The sequence below is a fragment of the Chanos chanos genome, chromosome 3, assembly GCF_902362185.1.
Source record: "Chanos chanos chromosome 3, fChaCha1.1, whole genome shotgun sequence".
NCBI classification, from domain to species: Eukaryota; Metazoa; Chordata; class Actinopteri; order Gonorynchiformes; family Chanidae; genus Chanos; species Chanos chanos.
This window is the reverse complement of record NC_044497.1, coordinates 36,222,501-36,241,225: the sequence shown is the minus strand read 5'-3', so window position 1 is coordinate 36,241,225 and position 18,725 is coordinate 36,222,501. Positions and strand designations below refer to the sequence as shown.

The following is an 18,725-nucleotide window of genomic DNA, read 5'->3' as shown; positions in this document are numbered from 1 at the left end:
TTGCTCAGAGAAACATTGAGAAATGTCTGTCTCCATGTGGCTGTTAAGAGCAATGTTCAGTACACACAGACATACACACACACACACACACACACACACACACACACACACACACACACACATATGGCTCAGCTCAGTTCTGGCTCTGCTTGACTAGTGTGGATGGACATTTGGCTCAGAGAGCGCTCAATTCTGACAACCATCCAAGGAACATCAAGCTAAATTTCTCTGTCTTCCTTCCTCTACCCGCATCTCTCCCATCTCTTCTCTGTTTCTCTCATCACTATCATCATCATTATCATCATCAACATCTCTCTCTCTCTCTCTCTCTCTCTCTCTCTCTCTTTCTCCTCTCTAAATCTGAGAACAGTAGGCGCACAGCCAAGAATACCAGTGACTCTGTTTGCATGCACAGATAGACACACTCAGACACAATTTAACATCATCTTTGAATAGACAGTTTGTGATTTGAGGTGTGTGTGGGTGTGAGTGTGTGTGTATGTATGTGTGGGTGTGTGTGTGGATGTATGTATTATTAGCTGATATTAACTCAAAGATGAAGGAGTCTTCCTTTGAGTTCAGTCTTCCTTTCTCTTTATCACTGAATCTTAAAGGAACAAAAATGGCCTTACCAGAGATGTGTACAGTTGGCACCAAACAAACTGCACTCCCATTGGTCAACATTTCATTTCAGCTAGCCTATAGGGGCTCACCTTGTGCTGCTTGCCGTGGCTGATTTAGTCTGTGTGTGTGTGTGTGTGTGTGTGTGTGTCTACACTGTCTTCGGACACTTTTTCTCAGACTCGGCACTTCTGCATGATGGACAGAGAGATAGAGAACAAGGAGAAGGGAAAAGAGGATGGTGAGAAAAGTGCAGTTGCAGCAAAAATCCCCCTGCCCTCCCTCCCTCTCTCTCTCTCTCTTTAATTAAATAGAGTGAGTGTATATGAGTGATACTGCAGTATGACAGAGAGAGGTGGCAGTCAGACATTACCATGTCGGACTTGCCCCCAAAATAGCTCTTTTTCAACAGTTCACTATGAGTCTGGACCAGTGTGAATCAATCTGTAGCTAATGAAGGGGAGAGAGAGAGAGAGACTGGCTCCGTCGTTACCTCCAGTGAGATAATAAGCAGTTTAATTTGATATGAGCGGTGTTTGCAGGCAGTGTGGTCCTGCCTCATTCAGTTATTACACAATTAATTCACAGTTCAACTAACATTAATACATACTCTTGGCTTTAATAGAAGGGTTGTAGAATCTTCAGTGCCCTCCCCCATACATACAGTGACACACACACACACACATACACACACTGTGTGATCCATATATTTGATTCTCACTGATTCCAGACCAATGGATGTTTGATTGGACCTTTGTGAACCCCATTCTTTCCTTTACTAAGAACTGAAAGTAATTAAAGCTTTAGCTTCTTTTGCAAAGGACCAAACCAATTTTCCCATCATTCAGAGCTCTCTATGTTGATTGGGCTCTTTGTGTCCTGTGCTGTGGGTTTGAATAGAAACGTCTGGAACTCAGATGTTTGACAGATTAGCTGTTATGTCACCTTCAGTTAGAGGAAATGGATTCTTTTCCTTGGGATTCACAGGACTGATTAGCTAGTGACACTTTATTTAGAGGCAGGCAGGCGATCTAATACATTATTTATGTTTTATATGGTGGTCATATGTATCAGAAGACTCCACATGAACAATCATGAGCTTCTTAAACGCTCTTAGATGTCACTCAAAGTGTTGATAATACGATATAATGATGCATCAATGAAATTAATTCAGTTTAATTCAGTTCAAGTCATGAGGTTTTCCTGGGAAGTCACTTTCAATATTAAATATTATATATCTCGTCTGCATAGCAGACGAGAGAGAGAGAGGCAGAGAGAGCGAGAGCGAGAGAAAGAAATGATTTGATTAATCATCATGGTTAGGTAGAGGAGAAAGTTTAGGATTGTCTATGAATGGCGGGATTGTCTATGAATGTGAAAACTGCTGTCTTTGTGTCTTCTACATTTTCTGCAAGGAGGATAAACAGGAATGCTTCAAGAGATGTTCTAGGTTAGATCAATAAAAATGAATAACCAATAAAAATATAGATGTTATACCATTACTGTGATACAGAGCAACTTACTGGTCAGGTTCTGCCACAACAGTAAGTAAATGGAAATGAGCTGATCAGTTGGTTTGTATCGGTGTTAAGGCTCTTCATTGGTTCCGTTTCACTTGTTGCTCTCTCTCTCTCTCTCTCTCTCCCCCCCCTCTCTCTCTCTCTCTCTCTCTCTTTGTCTGTTTGTTTTAAGGATTTTAAAGAGTAATAATCACAGATTAAAGATGAACAGAAGTGAATGGAAGGTGTTTCATTGGATAGTTTTGCTCTTTCTCACTCTCCCTCCCTTCTCTTTGAGGGGTTTTACCACCTCTCTCCTTTCCCACTGTTTTATCAGTCATGCTGAGATTGTGTGCAAGCTGGGAAATGCTTATCACTTAGTTTCAGTGAAAACATGAAATGTCAATGTGTGAGCTAATGAATCTGTGTGTGTGTGTGTGTGTGTGTGTGTGTGTGTGTGTGTGTGTGTCTGTGTGAGAGAGAGTGAGTGAGCAAGCGAGTGAAACAGCATGCATGCTGACTGTATTTTCTGTGTGTGTGTGTGTGTCTGTGTGCCCTCCTCTTTGGGTTTCTCTTCTCTCCTCTGTAATTGTAAAGTGTCACGTTTTAAATGTGTGAATGTATACTGCTTGCACCATTTTAAAGGTAGTGTTTGTAAACTGAACACCCCCCCCCTCTCTCCCTCTCTCTCTCTCTCTCTCTCTCTCTCGCTCTCTCTCTCTCTCTCTCTCTTCTGTGTGTGTGTGTGTGTGTGCGCGCGTTTGTTAGGCTGTGTGTCAGTTCTGGGATTGGAGATGTGGCCTGTAGACACTGCACACACACTTATCCCTAATTGGCAACAATATGACAGGCCAGAGCCCAGGGAGTGTGTGTGTGTGTGTGTGTGTGTGTGTGTGTGTGTGTGTACGTTCCTCTATACGCTAACAGAACTATATGAGCATAGTGAAGAATATTTCACTGTGACAGGTCTCCATTTGGGTGTTTATGGGGAGCTATGGATTGTACCAGTTTGTCTGATGTGTGTGTGTTTGTATGTGTGTGTGTGTGTGTGTGTGTGTGTGTGTATGTGCACGCGTGCTTACACTCTATTCCTGTGACAGCTCTGAGACAGGGTCTGTTATGTCAACAATATCCAATCTCTCTCTTTAAAGCAGAGAAATAGAATCTCACACCTCCTCACCGCTCCCCCTCTCTCTCTCTCTCTCTCTCTCTCTCTCTTTCTCTCTCTCTCCCTCTCTTCTTTGCAGACACAGGCAGACAGCCCTTGACTAAGGACCCCTTAGAGTCAACTTGTTCTTCACCACTCTCTTCTTCCTCAGTTCACTTCCTCAGTTCACATGCACTCACATAGTCACACTGAAAGAGGCAACTCCACACTCACAAAATACACACAAGCGGAGACATAAACAGCAGCCATTTTAGATTATAGTGCACATTCAACATGGCTGCAGCATTTAAGATGGCTGGTTCTTCCAAAGTTTTCTCTGAAAGACTAATGCCGGGAACACGCCAGCTCACACAGACACGCAGGCAAAAGTGAGAAGAACAAATTGAGAATTTCAGCTAAATTATTTCTTTCATTATATCAGTGATGTTTCAGTATCTCTCAGAGCTCAGTAGCATGTGGGGGACACAGCCAGCTTACATGACCCCTGCACAGATCTTGATATGGGAACTATGGGGTTGTGCCAACGTTGTGACGAAGTAAAACTGTTTATATGTGGTTTAGTAAAACTGTTATATGTTGGCTCTATCAAATATATTTGTCACAGTTTCTGTTAGCTATTTGGGCAGTAGCTGTTTCAGTTAGTATTTTTCATTATTAGTGTGTCAGCTAATGTTTTACATTTATTAGTGTTCTCCCTAACAGGTTGTTTAAATCTTTGGTGCAGCACACTGGGAGACCAGCTGTTCAAATTAAAAATAGCAAGAAGACTCTCCATACATGTGTGTGTGTGTGTGTGTGTGTGTGTCTGTGTGTGTCTGTGTGTGTGTATGTGTGCGGGTGTGTCCGTGCCTGTGTGCGTGTGCATGTGTGCGTGTGTTTATGTGTGTGTGTGTGTGTGTGTGTGTGTGTGTGTGTGTGTGTCTGTGTGTGTATGTTTGTTTGTGCTAGTGTGTGTTTACTCACATATTCTGACACTGGCATATCTTTAAAACTTAATGAGCCGTCATCATGTTAGCACATTATCAACCACCTCGTGCATGGGAGAGAGAGAGAGAGAGAGAGAGAGAGAGAGTAAAAACAAGAGACAAAGAGAGCTCTTAATTAAGGCTGACAGCTCACAGGGTGAAAGGCTGGCCTCCTCTCTTTCTCTCTCTCTATCCCTCACTCCTTTCCATCCTGATGCTCTGTAATGCACCCCCTCTCTATTTTTGTGCCCACGTCTACCCATTACTCCGGCACAAATCCACACTCGCATTCTCACATAGTCCAAACTGCCTGGCCTCAGCGACAACCCTTTTTTTTACAATCCTCACTCCACCACCTTCCAACACCTGTTCTTTAGGTGGTTCCCAGTTTATTAAATGTGAACAAATATTCACTAACAAATATCTCTGTCCACTTTTCCTCACTGTCTCTATTCTGTTAGATGGATAACATGAGGCCCAGATTGCAGACAGCATCTACTTCCTCATATTATTATGATTATTACTGGTAGTAGTAGTAATAGTATCATTGTTGTTGTTGTTGCTGTTGTTGTTGTTGTTGATGATGATGATGATATTGTTGCTGTTGTTGTTGTTGTTGTTGTTGTTGTTGATGATGATGACAATGATGATGATGATGATGTTATGATGATGTTATTGTTGTTATTGTTGTTGCAGTTATTGTCGTTGTTGTTGCTGTTGTTGCTACGTCAATATCTTCCAATATCCTCGACCCCTAGACACTAGCTCTCATATTAAGACTCTGAATGTAAACTAGACTAAAGTTAGTACCAGCAATAGGAATCTTTGAACAAATGAGCTGAAGTCTGTGGCTTTGTTTCTTTGCCAGATTTTCTATAAGCACTTTCTTTTGTTCTGCTCAAGCACAAACTGAATGTGGCTGATTAGAGAGAGATGGCCATTGTGTGAGTTGGTGTGGACTGTGTTTATATTTAAACATAGAGTGATGGCATTATGAGAAACAGAGCAGGGCTAAACAGGCGCTGAAAAATTTGAAAGACTGTTTCAAGTCTCTCACGTGGCTCCTTTACCTTGTCTCCTTTTCCTTTAAAATTGCTCCAATTCTAACCGAACTGAAACAGACATTACCTGAATGCCTTAGATATCCTTAATTAAAACTACCACTGGTCCAGTTAATTAATAGAGCAAGGTCACAAGGAAATGGAGTGCTGCAGAAGAATGGAACAAGACCCAGTCATTTTGTCAATCCTTATTTAACCATGTTCTGATGAACAGTAGAGACGTTATGTAAAGAAAGAGTTACATGTTGTTAATCTGGTTCATATCAGGGCAGTGGGCTTTCATACAGATATTGTACACATGTACAACCTTTAAAGTTCATTCAGCTACAAGAATGTGTGTATGTATGTGTCTGTGTGTGTATGTGTAGGGGGGGTCTTCAGAGCAAACTTGCTCTAAACATTCTCAGTGAAAACCAGTTCAAACCTGTTACAACTGCCATCACAAATGCCATGCATGTTCATCGACTGATTAGAGAGAGAGAGAGAGAGAGAGAGAGAGTATACACTGTTTTTTGTCTCCTGCTATGTGTGGGCTACTCATTGTCTGTCTCTTAATACACACACAGGCACACACACACACAGCCATACGCAGTTCAAAATTTCTGAGCTTAATTTTTTGAGTGTGTGTGTGTGTGTGTGTGTGTGTATGTGTGCGCGTTTGTGTGTGTGCGCGTTTGTGTGTGTGTGTGTGCGCGCGCATGTGTGTGTTTGTGTTTGCTTGTGTGTGTATGTATTTGTGTAATAAAGTATATTGGGCTAAAGGGTGTAACACTACTTGTGGAGAGCTGTGCAGTAGAACCAGTCCATCGCAGGGCAGACACACAGACAAACACGTATTCATTAATAGGGGCAATTTAAGTGTCTCCAATTGACCTAACCTGCACGTCTTTGGACTGTGGGAGGAACCGACACAGAGGCAGGGAGAACCTGCAAACTCCACACAGAAAGAGAAAGGACCCTGGCCGCCAGGCAATCGAACCCGGGACCTTCTTGCTGTGAGGCCACAGCGCTACCCACTGCACCACCGTGCTGCCTTCCAGTGAAATACAGATCATACTTCATCTCATAATTCCCTGAGTGTCATAAAAGCAAATGCAAGTTCCTCCTTTACCAAGTCAAAGCGCTATTCTGGCTCAATGTTATTTCACATCTCTTTCATTGATTTCACTGGCAAAGCACAGGTCTGTCTGTCATTTGTCAGACAGCAGATCTGCCTTTGGCATTTCTTTTACACCACTCTCCACCCAAATTCATTATGTTTATTAAACACAAACTAAAATGAGGAACCAAGGCAGTTACTACTATAAATTAGACAGCAAAGAAACTGTTAGACAGTTTAGTCAGTACAAGACTAAACTGTATGCACGCTGCTCAGTGTTCAAACTGTGCGTGTGTGTGTGTGTGTGTGTGTGTATGTGTGTGTGCGTGTGTGCGTGTGTGCGTACACACTCTCCCTGGGCCCTGGCCTGTCATATGGTTGTGGCAATTAGGGATGATTGTGTGTGCAGTGTATACAGGCCACATCCCCAATCCCAGCGCTGACACACAGCCTAACACACACACGTGTGTGTGTGTGTGTGTGTGTGTGTGTGTGTGTGTGCGCACATACGCAACTAAATTAATTCAGGAGGTCAAATGTTCAAATGTGTATGTTTGAACTACTGAATTACATCACAGTCAGCCTACACACACTAACACAAGCACACACTCTTCTCTTACTCTACTTCAGACAGCTTTGATGTTTGATGACAGTGCAGGAGTGTTGTTCTGACGTTGAGGGAACGTTATGGGAATGTCGTGGGAGGAGGTAATTGCTGAGAATAACAGACGGGGCAAATGGGAAAGTGGTTTTGCTCGGAGCGAGGATATGGAAATGGGTAGTGAAAATCAGTGGGCAGGATAAAACTCCGTGAAGAAAATTACAGAATGCTATCATGTACTGCCCTGAGAGAGGATTTCTGCCCAACTCTCTCCAACCCCGTGTACAGGCCTAATTTCATTTCTATGCATGATCTCTGTTCCCATAGAAACTCATGGGGGAGAGAGAGAGATAGAGAGAGAGAGATATTCAAGAAAAAGAGACAAGAGAGGAGGAGAAAATTGTTTTCCAGTTGAGTGTGTAATTGTTCCCTTATAGCAGTTTTAGATCATGCTTATTAAGTTTTGAGCTATGAAGATTTTCTTTCGTTATGCCAAGAACACTGAACAAAAATCATTTTTCAGAATAGAATTTCAAAGAGTGATGTGATCTGTCCTTCTTCTTCTTCTTCTTCTTCTTCTTCTTCTTCTTCTTCTCTCTCTCTCTCTCTTTCTTTCTGGGGTGCTCTACATCACCATAATCATTTTACTTCATTTACATCGAGGGTCAGATTTTTTATTCTCTTTCCCTCGTCCTACTTCTTTTTTTACATCTTTCTTTCGCTTACTCTTAAAGAAGTCTTCCTCCCTCTCTCTCTCTCTCTCTCTCTCTCTCTCTCTGTGTGTGTGTGTGTGTGTGTGTGTATTTGTGTTTGTGTGAGATTCTATAACACTTAATCACAGCTCAAGGAGTTTCTTCTCTTTTTCTATCACTATCTGAATCTTTCTACCTCCCTCATATACCACACTCAGTAATTCCATGTGTTTGCACGTGTCTGTACATTTGGCAGTCTGTTTATACTCACTTGCATCTGATGTCTTTATTTCTATGTGTGCACTTGAGTGTGTAAGAAAAGTAAGAGTCAGTATATGTTTATTTCCATTCTGTGTGTGTGTGTGTGTGTGTGTGTGTGTGTGTGTGTGTGTGTGTGCGCGCACGCACGCGTGCATGTGTGTGTGTGTCTCCGAGTGTGTTCTCATAGCAGAGATTGGCAGGGCTATATCTAGCTCCATTTGGGGGGTTTTCAGGGGAACAGCTCTGTGGATACTGATGGGTAGTTAAAATAGTTTTAGGGGCCATTTTATGACAGCTGTCAAAGTTTGTGTCTGTATGTCCTCCTCTTTAGTCCTCATACCTGTCTTTTCTCCCAGAGAGCGAGAGAGCGAGAGAGAGAGAGTCCACTCTGTCACACTAGCTCCCAAATTGGTTCCACAATTACTGAGAACTTTGATGTCTGTTTGTTGAGGACTAGCTATACATTTTCCTTAGTGCAAGTGAGTGTGTGTGTGTGAGTATATGAGTGTGTCTGTGTGTATGTGAGTGTGTGTTTTTGTACGTGTGTGCACTTGTTTGTGTATGTGTGTGCCTGTGTATGTGTGTGTGGAGGTGGCTGACAGTCACAGAGGTGAGCAAGTGTTTCAGAGTTAATGGCAGTAGGAGATGTGTGTGTGTGTGTCTGTGAGTGTCTGCGTGTGTGTGTGTGTGTGTGTGTGTGTGTGTGTGTTGGGTGAGCCCCTAAGGAACCAGTTTGAGACTCTAAATGGAAAGATTCCCTGAAATGAGACCCAATTACACAGCACTCCAGTCCCAGTCACCCTGCTCTCAGCAGCCATAATGTAGAAAACAGCTCTCTGTCCTAATATCTCTCTCCATTGCTCTCTCTCTCTCTCTCTCTCTCTATCTGTTTGCTCTCTGACACACCTGTCTATTAGAGACATTTGGACAAATTGGTACAAAAATGGGTGTGTAAAAGGCATTGGTTGAGTGGAGGCTGGGAGAGAAGAGAGAGTGAGATTGAGAGTGAGTGACTGTGTGTTTGTTTGCCTGTATGTGTGTGTGTGCATGCGTGTGCATGTGTGTGTATGTGTATGTGTGTTTGTGCCAGTCATCTTTTCATTCCTGAATATTTTATAGTCAAATACACAGGAAGGGGGGGGGGGTGTCTACAAAATGTGAGAGCATTTTAGTGGACAGAGTCCAGGGAACCTGATCAGACCATGTTGTGGTTCCTAACTTTCAGATCTGATTACAGTTTCTATAGAAATTCAGACCTCGGTTTGCTTTTCATCTGTTGGCTCTCCATCTCTCTCTCTCTCTCTCTCTCTCTCTCTCTCTCTCCCTCTCTCTCTCTAATTCACTCCCTCTCGAAGCTTTGAAGAACCAGTGTGTGTGTGTGTGTGTGTGTGTGTGTGTGTGTGTGCGCACGCGCGCATGCACAAACACAGAGAATTGAGTTGTTTTTTGATAAGAATATTATGTGTATCAGTCCATAAAATCATGTTCTTCCCTGCTACTCTTGCTTCAAACAGAGATCACCCACTTCTTAAAGACAGGCACACACTAGTCACACTGCTCATGTCTTACAGGATCTCTTAGGATGATCTCACCGATCTTGACTTGTTTTATTTTACTGACAGTTCTGTTGTTGGTCCTCTTCCTTTATTTCAGATCCGCTCAGATAAGGACCAGTCCAAAACCATCCGGTACAGTATCACAGGAGCAGGAGCTGACCAGCCCCCCAATGAGGTCTTCAGCATTGACCCTGAGTTTGGAAAAATGTTTGTTACCAAACCCCTTGACCGTGAGGAACGCTCCTCTTATCATGTGAGTAATATCTTTCTGTCTGTCTGTCTCTCTGTCCATGTGTCTGTTGGTCTGTCTGTCAAATGTGATAATATGCAGCAAATATTTGCAGTAAGATAGTTATTAACATATTTACACTATGTTAATAACAAAAAATACATCAGCTAAAAACACATACATCTGCTAAAAAAAATAGGAGTGAAACTTTTGCACAAACACATGCATACAGAGTGTCAGTCAGCCACACTCAGGACTGATGAAAACTCTGGACTCTCTGACTCAGGACCGTAGCCCACTGCTATAGACTTCTGTTGATTGTGTTCTTTTGTCTCAGACGCTGTTACGCGTACATTCATATGCTGATAGATGATAGCTGAGTTCCGATATCCTTGGACAAAACATAGTGTAGTTCCTCACTGGAACTGGGGTTTCTGTGTGGGAGGCAACACACAGGCATCAAAAGATTATCCATTTTGATGCTTTTAACTTGTTTAAATTGATCACTGGCTTGTTTCTATATCCAGTGCCTTTGACAAAGCTACAAACTCTCGCTGTCAATTAGCAGGAGTTAGTGTAGCACATCGCGCTTTGAAAAGAGAGAGGAGGAAGGAAAGTCAAGAGATATGTCAAGGAGAAGGTTGTCTCAGTTAATGAAACAGTTCCCTCTGTGTGTGTGTGTGTGTGTGTGTGTGTGTGTGTGTGTGTGTGTGTGTGTGTGTGTGTGTGCGTGTGTGTGTGTGTGTGCGTGTGTGTGTGTGTGTGTGTGTGTCTGTGTGTGTGTGTGTGTGTCTGTGTGTGTATGTGTATGTCTGTGTGTGTGTGTTTGTGTCTGTGTCTGTTTGTGTATGTGTGTGTCTGTGTGTGTGTGTTTGTGTCTGTGTCTGTGTGTGTGTGTGTGTGTGTGTGTCTGTGTGTGTGTGTCTGTGTCTGTGTGTGTGTGTGTGTGCCAGTGTGTGTGTGTGTATGTGTATGTTGCTGTTTTTGATGTGGCTCAGGATTGTCTTTTTTCAAACTGATGTCATTGTTTGAATATTTCAGAAGCAACTGCGAGTTCTGCCATAAGCATATATAGGCTTATCGGCGCCCATGACTAGCGGGATAGCTTCAAAGTCAGTGAGATATAGAGAGAAAATAGAGAAAGAACAGACATGACAAACTAATTAGTGTCTGAGAGAATGCACACATACGCACACAGACACACACAGACGCACACACAGAATAGAAATAAACAATGAATTGATAATGACTGACAAGAGGAAAACATCAAAAGCCCCGGCACAGAGAGAGGGAGGCTGGCAGGTACACAGAAAAAAAAATGACAGAGACAAAATGGAGGAACAGAGAAACAAACAGAAACACAAAGTAAGAGAAGAAAAGCTGTCAGCCTGCCTCCATAATGTTGGAAATTTGACAAACTGTACAGACTCTGTCAGAGTCCTGGTCTAGAGTGGAGCTGTAGCGATTCACATACAGTTCCTGCCATTTTTGAGGCTTGTCATTCCAATCATGTTAGTCCAAGCGCCAGTATCACCACTCTCTCATCTCACTCTGTCTGAGAGTTAGCCTAAAGCATCCAACATACTCTACAGCTATTAAAATACAAACAACATGAAGAAGTTTACAAATCCAAATTCATATAGAATACAGCCCCCTTTGGCCCCGCCCCCATCCCACCCCACCCTCTAAACAGTCCAGAAAAATAAACTAATCTCTTTCTCCTCCTCTCTTTTTCTCTCTTCTTTTCTTATACACAAACGGACATATATATATATACAGACACAAACAGGCCTCATTCAAGGATTCTTCTTGACTCCACAGTTTCTCTCTCTCTCTCTCTCTCTCTCTCTCTCTCCCTCTTTCTGTGTATATTAGCTATGTGAGGATTTGGTAATGGTTCAGTGAGAAGGGTGACATGGGTATTGATTTGTAAAGTGGAATGTTTGGTTGGGCAGGGATAGGCACCTGACATTCAGCAGGGCAGAACAGTTCTCTCTCTCTCTATCTCTCTCTCTCTGTAAGCCCATTCTGCTATCGACCAGTGGCCACCCTGCACACTCCCTAATGAATGTATGTGTGTGTTTTCCTGGGGTAGAGCACTGTTAGTTCACCCTGAATAACCCAGCACTGTTCTCCTCACACCTCCCAACCAGCTCAAACACACAGCTCATTAATCTTCACATTTCCACTGCTGCACTGCCATTTACTAACAGCTCCACTCTCTTTATTTCTCTCTCTCTCTCTCTCTCTCTCTCTCTCTCTCTCTCTCTCTCTCGCTCTCTCGCTCACGCTCTCTCACTCTCTCTCTCTCTCTCTCTCTCTCTCTCACTCTCCTCTCTTCCTAAGCTCTTGTTTTGGAACACTTGACAGAACACTCCATGTTCACTCACAGGCCTCAGTGAACTTCTCATTGAATCTCTCAGTAACTGTACAATCACAGTGTCTGACCGTCAACAAACTGAATGTGCACGGCCATTTGAGGTTGATCTGCCAATGTTTGGTTTCCCTATAGTTTTATGGAGCTCCACAGAGTTCATTTCAAAATGATCTCACATCCAGTTGTTCACAAGAGAGCGCTGTTCCAGAGTGCACCCATTAACTCTGAAGAGAGTTAATTGTAGCATTCTATGGGCTGGATTTATTTAAAGGTTTGCTTGTATTTTAATATATGTAAAACTGTGAGCACAAACAAACAATCATGGGAGCTGATTTACTAAGAAGGTGCACAGAGCTTTGGTTTTATAAACTGGCAACTTTTATGAGCTATTTTCACACAAGCACTCAAACAATGTGCAGTTTTTTGTTTTTTGTTTGTTTGTGTTGCTGTGTTTGTTGTTGTTGTTGTTGTTGTTTGTTTTGTTTATTCTGTTGGAGTGTCAATTATTGAGACCCAAGACCAGGAAACACCATTTTTAGCTCTCATTTACCCACATGACATGGAAGGAGAACATTTCAGAATAGCGTTATCCCTAGTTACTTCTGTTGGTCTGGTACAGTATGGTCATCTTGATCCATTCTGATGTTAGCTAAAACACTCTTCTGCCATGAACTTCAAGTACTTGTTCCAGTCATTATAAACTGAGCAGACAAATTCCTTGAAAACCCATGCAATATTAGAATATTATTACGGTTATCTGGGATGAAATTTCTCTTTCCACTCAGCTGGATTCATCCAGCAACTCTGTTCACTCACAATTTTGATGATCTGAGTCAAAATCCCACCTGTAATACCCCCTGTAAGTGCTCAAGATGTAAGATGTCAGTTAGTGAAATGAGATTGTCTGCGGTTACGATTGATTTCATGTCATCTTCAGCAGATCACTGTTTACTTGAGCACTTATTTTTCTGCATAAGCAAATTAACCATCACTATTGTCTTAGAAAGCCTGGCCCTTTGAGTTAATGTAATATACACATATTGGCTTTATTGGAACTATGTCTCACACTGAACAAATTCTGGTTTAGGGTCGTAAAGACTGACAGAACCACAAAATACTGAGATTTAGGACTACTGAATCTATTTTGTTGTCAGTGTCATTTTACACAGTCAGTACTGAGAAAATGATTCTGTGATTGGAGCAGGCCATGCATCACAATCTTGGAAAGAAATGTGTGTGTGCATGTGTGTATGTGTGTGTGTGTGTGTGTATTCGCGTGTGTGTGTACACGCATGAGTGTGTGTGTGTGTGTGTGTGTGTGTGTGTGAGTGAGAGAGTGGGATGTATTAAGGACAGTCACTTTCTGGACAGTAGTGTTAAAAGCAGACTGACTATATGAGAGAATTCCTGACATTCATTTGGCAGTTGTAAGTTTTTTTCTGAGTTGTTTTTTTTTTAACCTGAAATCCATTATGGCGGAGACGGCAAACAGCCTCCCGTCTTCGATTATTATCTTGATCGTCCTCTCAGTTTGAGATGTGTCAGGTTGTGGAGTAGTGAACACCTTTTTACCCCTCACTGGTTCTTTCTGAGGATTATAACTGCAATTCCCATATGTAGAACTCCATTTCCACCTCTTTAAATACAGGTACTGATTCTTTAACTGGTAACGTTATTTAAATACTCAGATTCCACCTGCATGAGTGATAATCCTGTGTGTGTGTGTGCGCGCATGTGTGCGTGCGTGCGTGCATGTATGCGTGTGTGTGTGTCTGTGTCTGTGTGCATGAGAAGTGGTCAGTACTTCTGCCTGGCTAAACAGAGAAAAAATAAAGTCAAATTAACCTTTTGAAGATCCACAGATGTACTTTTAGAGAGACAGAGAGAAAAGGAGAGAGTGTGTCCATAGGAAGGATAAAGGCAACCAAGGCCATTTCTTCTCTCTTTCTTTCTGCTGCTCTCTCTCTCCCCTCTGTAGTCACAGGCCTACAGATCTGTCTTATTTTAGTGGGGCTGTGCTTGTCCTGAACTCAAGTGAGCATGTGACATTACTTTTATTGCACCGCTAGTGACCTCCCCTAGACAAACACACACACACACACACACACACACACACACACAAGCAAGCATACACACACACAAACACACACTCACACACACATACACATACACGCACTCACACACAGACACACTCCGGCTAGCTTAGTTCTTCTGTACCTCAGTATGGCCCATAGCAGAGTTTCTCTTTCTCCCTCTCTGCTCCATAATTACTGAAGCAGAGATCAGAAACAAGGAGACAAATTTGAATGAAACTGAAACAGTTGTTTTGCCCCAATTTAACATCCCATAGCTCACCTTTGCCACCCTCTGTCCTCTCTTTCATCCCATTCTCCTAGCTCTGTGTTTTGTGATGCCTTTGCCAAACAGGAAATTCTGAGAACTTGAAGCTTTTTTAGAACTTTTCACAAAACTGTCGGAAAGATCTCGATCTGGAATGTTCTGGGACCAGCTACCTTGACTCAGTATCTTTCTTATACAGGACTTTATGTAAACTCAAAAGCAAGGCTTAGCAAGTCTGGGCTGTGTATTGATGTTATCACAGATTTATACTGGCTTGCCAACGTTATTATAACTTTAAAACTACCAAATGTAGAACGGTACAAAGGAATAGATGATTTTTGTTGATATAATGCATACCTGTTTGATTAAATAAGCACTCCTTGGTTTGTACAGTCAGAGATTAATTTTCTCTGTCTTCTGTGCTGTGTTATCTATGGTTTTTCCATGGCTTTGGCAAAAACATTTATCTAGCCAAACTGTGATGCCTATGGCCAAGTCTTATTCTAGTTTGCTTTGTCAAAACATTTTTAGTTTGAGTTACTGTGTAGAATTAAGAGGAAAAATAGATTTTGAATGAAGCATTGCCAAAGGCACACTGATTTCACTGTGATCCGTTCATTCAGTCTCAAAAGTGCACGGTCAGATTTAGGAGTTGACTGTGTTATTGTTTGTGATGGAAGAAGATCGTTTTCCATCTCAAATGATTTTGTTTTCCAAAAGAAAGGTCAAAAGCTGCAGAACCTATTCTGTCAACAAATCATCGGACTGAGAATCTTGGATCTTCATCAAAGACCGGAAAAATGATCCATCAAGAGCATTCTGATAAAATAGTTAACGTCACCATATATTTCACTGGAGGATTACCATCGTTCCTGCTTTGATAACTTTAAATGTTCAAGCCATCCGATCTTTCCATTTGGCTTCGCCAAACCGAATCAATTTATCAGTAAGTGTTTGCTTACACTATATTAGACACATATATGGTACATGGAGAGATAGATTGTTTATCTTAGTGTCTGTCAGGTGTGTCTTGCGTTTAGGTTTGAGTGATCTTTGATATTCAGTCTTGGGTGATATTTTTTCCTCTCTGGTAACCAGAGGAAACATTGGGCGAAGTGTTTTTGTCAAGTGTAGTCAGTGGAACATCTGTCTCTGCTTTTCCCAAGCTCACCTGAGCGTGTTTATGTTCTATGTATTCCAGTGTTTTATGGGAGAGAACAGGAGTGTATGTGTATCACTCACAGGTAGAGACAGCGGTCAGATGAAAACCAGATTGTATTGGGCTCAGTAGGGAGTCTACAGAAGGAGTAAAGGGTCACTGTGACCCGTATTCCCCCATGGCTGACAGGCAAAGTTCAGACTGAAATTTCAAGTAGCGTATGTGTGGGTATGTGTGTACTTGTGTTGTTTGAAGGGTTTGTTTTACTGTGGAGATCATGGGGCTGTTCTGTTTTCACTCACTACACTTCTTTAAATGAAAACAAATGTGGAGAATAGAGCATGTATTTACACACACACATACACACACACACACACTGGGTAAATGTTTTCTACCTGAACTTTGTTTTTGTTCCTCTCTCTCTCTCTCTCTCTCTCTCTTTGCAGTTGCGTGCTCACGCAGTGGACATTAATGGAAACCAGGTGGAGCAGCCAGTTGATCTCTACATTTTTGTCATTGACATGAATGACAACCGACCCGAATTTAAAAACCAGGTTTACAATGGATCAGTGGAAGAAGGATCCAAACCAGGTAACACTGCAGGGCAAAGCAGTAAAGAGAGATTAGATCCAGTGACAGAGAATGCCCCCTCTGCATATTCACCACATAGCATGACAGGCCACTGGAGCAAGAATGACTATCGGGAATTGTTTCAGGTCATATTCTTGTTTACATACATGTACACACACACACTGCTCCACACACACACACACACACACACACAGCTCAGTTGTTGCCTCAGTGGGTTCAGTATTAGTGAGAAGTGGGGTGTGTGTGTATGTCTGTGTGTGTGTGTTTGTGAGAGAGAGAGGGGGGGGGGGCTGGAGGTTTAGCATGATGTCATTAGCCTTTACATCTGCCTCAGGGACATACTGTCAGAATTTGACCCTACATCCTAAAGCCCTCCAGTCACGCAGAGTTTAGAAACCCTGGGAATTCCAGGAGAAAGCCAAAGGTCAGGTCCCCTGGGCCGTGGCAGGGTTTTCTTTTTTCAGCTCAGTGCTAACACTCTGTTCCTCCCAGAAAAATCTCTCTCCGGTCTGACGGGCTGAGCTGACCCTCGACAAAGGGAGCCTTAAGCAGGCCTGAGGGGCGGGACTTGTCAGATCAGGCAATGCCGAGGTCAGGATTGGTGGGAATAGATGTCAGTCTGTCTGTGACCCCACACCCAAGGGACAGGCCCTGTGGCACACACCCCTCCTCTCTTAGTCTCACTTAGGCTGAATCCCTGGAGCTCACACTTCATTTAACAATGCGTGTAAAGGGAAAAAAGATTATTTTTATATCATTTCTCATGTCTTTTCCTTTTCTTATCCTATTCTCTCTTTCATTTTTTTTTTTAAATATTTTCAACAAAGCAATAGAATACTGCAACTGTTTTCTCTTACTGTTATTTTACAAGGATTTGAATATTTTACCTAATTTACAAAAAGTTCAAGTCTCAGCTTTTTCTCTGTAACCCTTTGGCTGTGATCTGTTGGATAGTTTGTGGTGTTTTTTTGTTGACTGGTGGAAAAGTAAAGTTTTGTGGGCTTTAATTTAGGAGCATACTTCCTGAGGGAGAGTGAAAGAGAGAGAAAAAGAGAGAGGTACTGTTCAGACTCTTGCATCAGACACAAGGATGAAATGTGAGCAGCAGAGATGAGAATAGAAGAGCAGAATGATGGATAGAGTTTATTGTTTTTGCTTCTTTCCCTTGAGGACTGTGTTGTCTGAGTACCTTTCTGAGATAATGACCTTACCCATTTATAGACACACACACACACACACACACACGGGTAACTGTGCAGAATGTGGTTGGTCCTTAGGTGAAAAATTTCATTTCTGTGTTTGACTGACAACGACAACAATATGATTGGATTAAATTAACTTTGCTAACTTAACATTTGCTAATGTTTCAAACATTTTAGCTACAGGACAAATATTGAACAGCAGGCAATTGTAGGACAATGCTATTATTTGTTCCAGTCACTCTCTCCCCTTCTGAGGCGTTCTGTTAACAAGGCTTTTCAGGCTAGCCCTCATTGTTCAGGTTTGAATTGCTCATGAACTTATTCAGTACGTCTAGCAAAACAAAAGTAATATCTCTTATATATAAAAAAAAATGTAATATGTAGCTTTCAAGATGAGTCTGAGCAGGTACGTTTTATGTTTTATTGTTATTATTTTAGTGTAGAGTCAGTCTGCAGAAAATTGACAGTAACAAAATGGACTGTGTTACCATACACTAGTATATTTACCTGTGTGTGTGTGTGTGTGTGTGTTTTGGGGTTGTGCACCTCTATTGCAGAGTAATTTTATAGTGTGGATTCTTATGAGCACTTTCTCTGTGATAAGTGGATGAGTATACATGCTTATGTAGAGAGAGGGACAGAGTGAGAGAAAGAGAGAGAGAGAGTGATTTGAGGAGGTTTCTGTGGTTTGTGTGCGTGTCTGGCAGATGTGGCTTTTCCAGTACATTGATTTAAAACACAGTCCAGTTAGTTTAAGACCAGTTAGACCACCCACTGCACAAAACACCCAGGGGATAGCCCACACACACATTAAGACACTGAGATGCATGTACACACACAGACACACACACACACATACATTAATACAGTCTCTCTCACACACTCTCACACTCATGCGCACTCACGTATGCACACACACACACATCCACACGCATGCACGCACGCACAACCACACACATACAAATACACACAAACACACACAGGAGTACTGATAAGAAAAAAAAAAGCATTATCTGTTTTAACGGAACTTTCCCAAGGTTAACTGGGCTCTTGGCTTTATGTTCTGTACCTTCAGGTTTTCTACACTGCTAGTGTCTCTGCTAGTGTCAATCAAACCTCAGCTCTCTCTCTCCCTTTCTCTGTCTGTCTCTCTCTCTCTCTCGCTGTCTCACACACACACACACACACATACACAGTGGGAGTGACACCCCTGGCTCCGGCTGATATGAGTGTGAGTGTGAACAGATGTAAGCTGCAGAGTGCTGTCTTTTCACTGTGCTCTTTAATTGGCTAAGATGGGCCCA

At 42.2% G+C, this 18,725-nt stretch overlaps 1 protein-coding gene across 1 annotated transcript in view; it reads left to right on the top strand.

The window, feature by feature from the left end:
* Nucleotides 1-18,725, top strand: part of LOC115806944 (cadherin-4-like) — a 131,048-nt gene that overhangs the window by 79,380 nt on the left and 32,943 nt on the right. Inside the window, exons 6-7 of the mRNA XM_030767801.1 lie at nucleotides 9,621-9,776; nucleotides 16,075-16,219. Coding sequence (XP_030623661.1) covers nucleotides 9,621-9,776; nucleotides 16,075-16,219 — 301 coding nt within the window. The remainder of the gene's footprint in view (nucleotides 1-9,620; nucleotides 9,777-16,074; nucleotides 16,220-18,725) is intronic.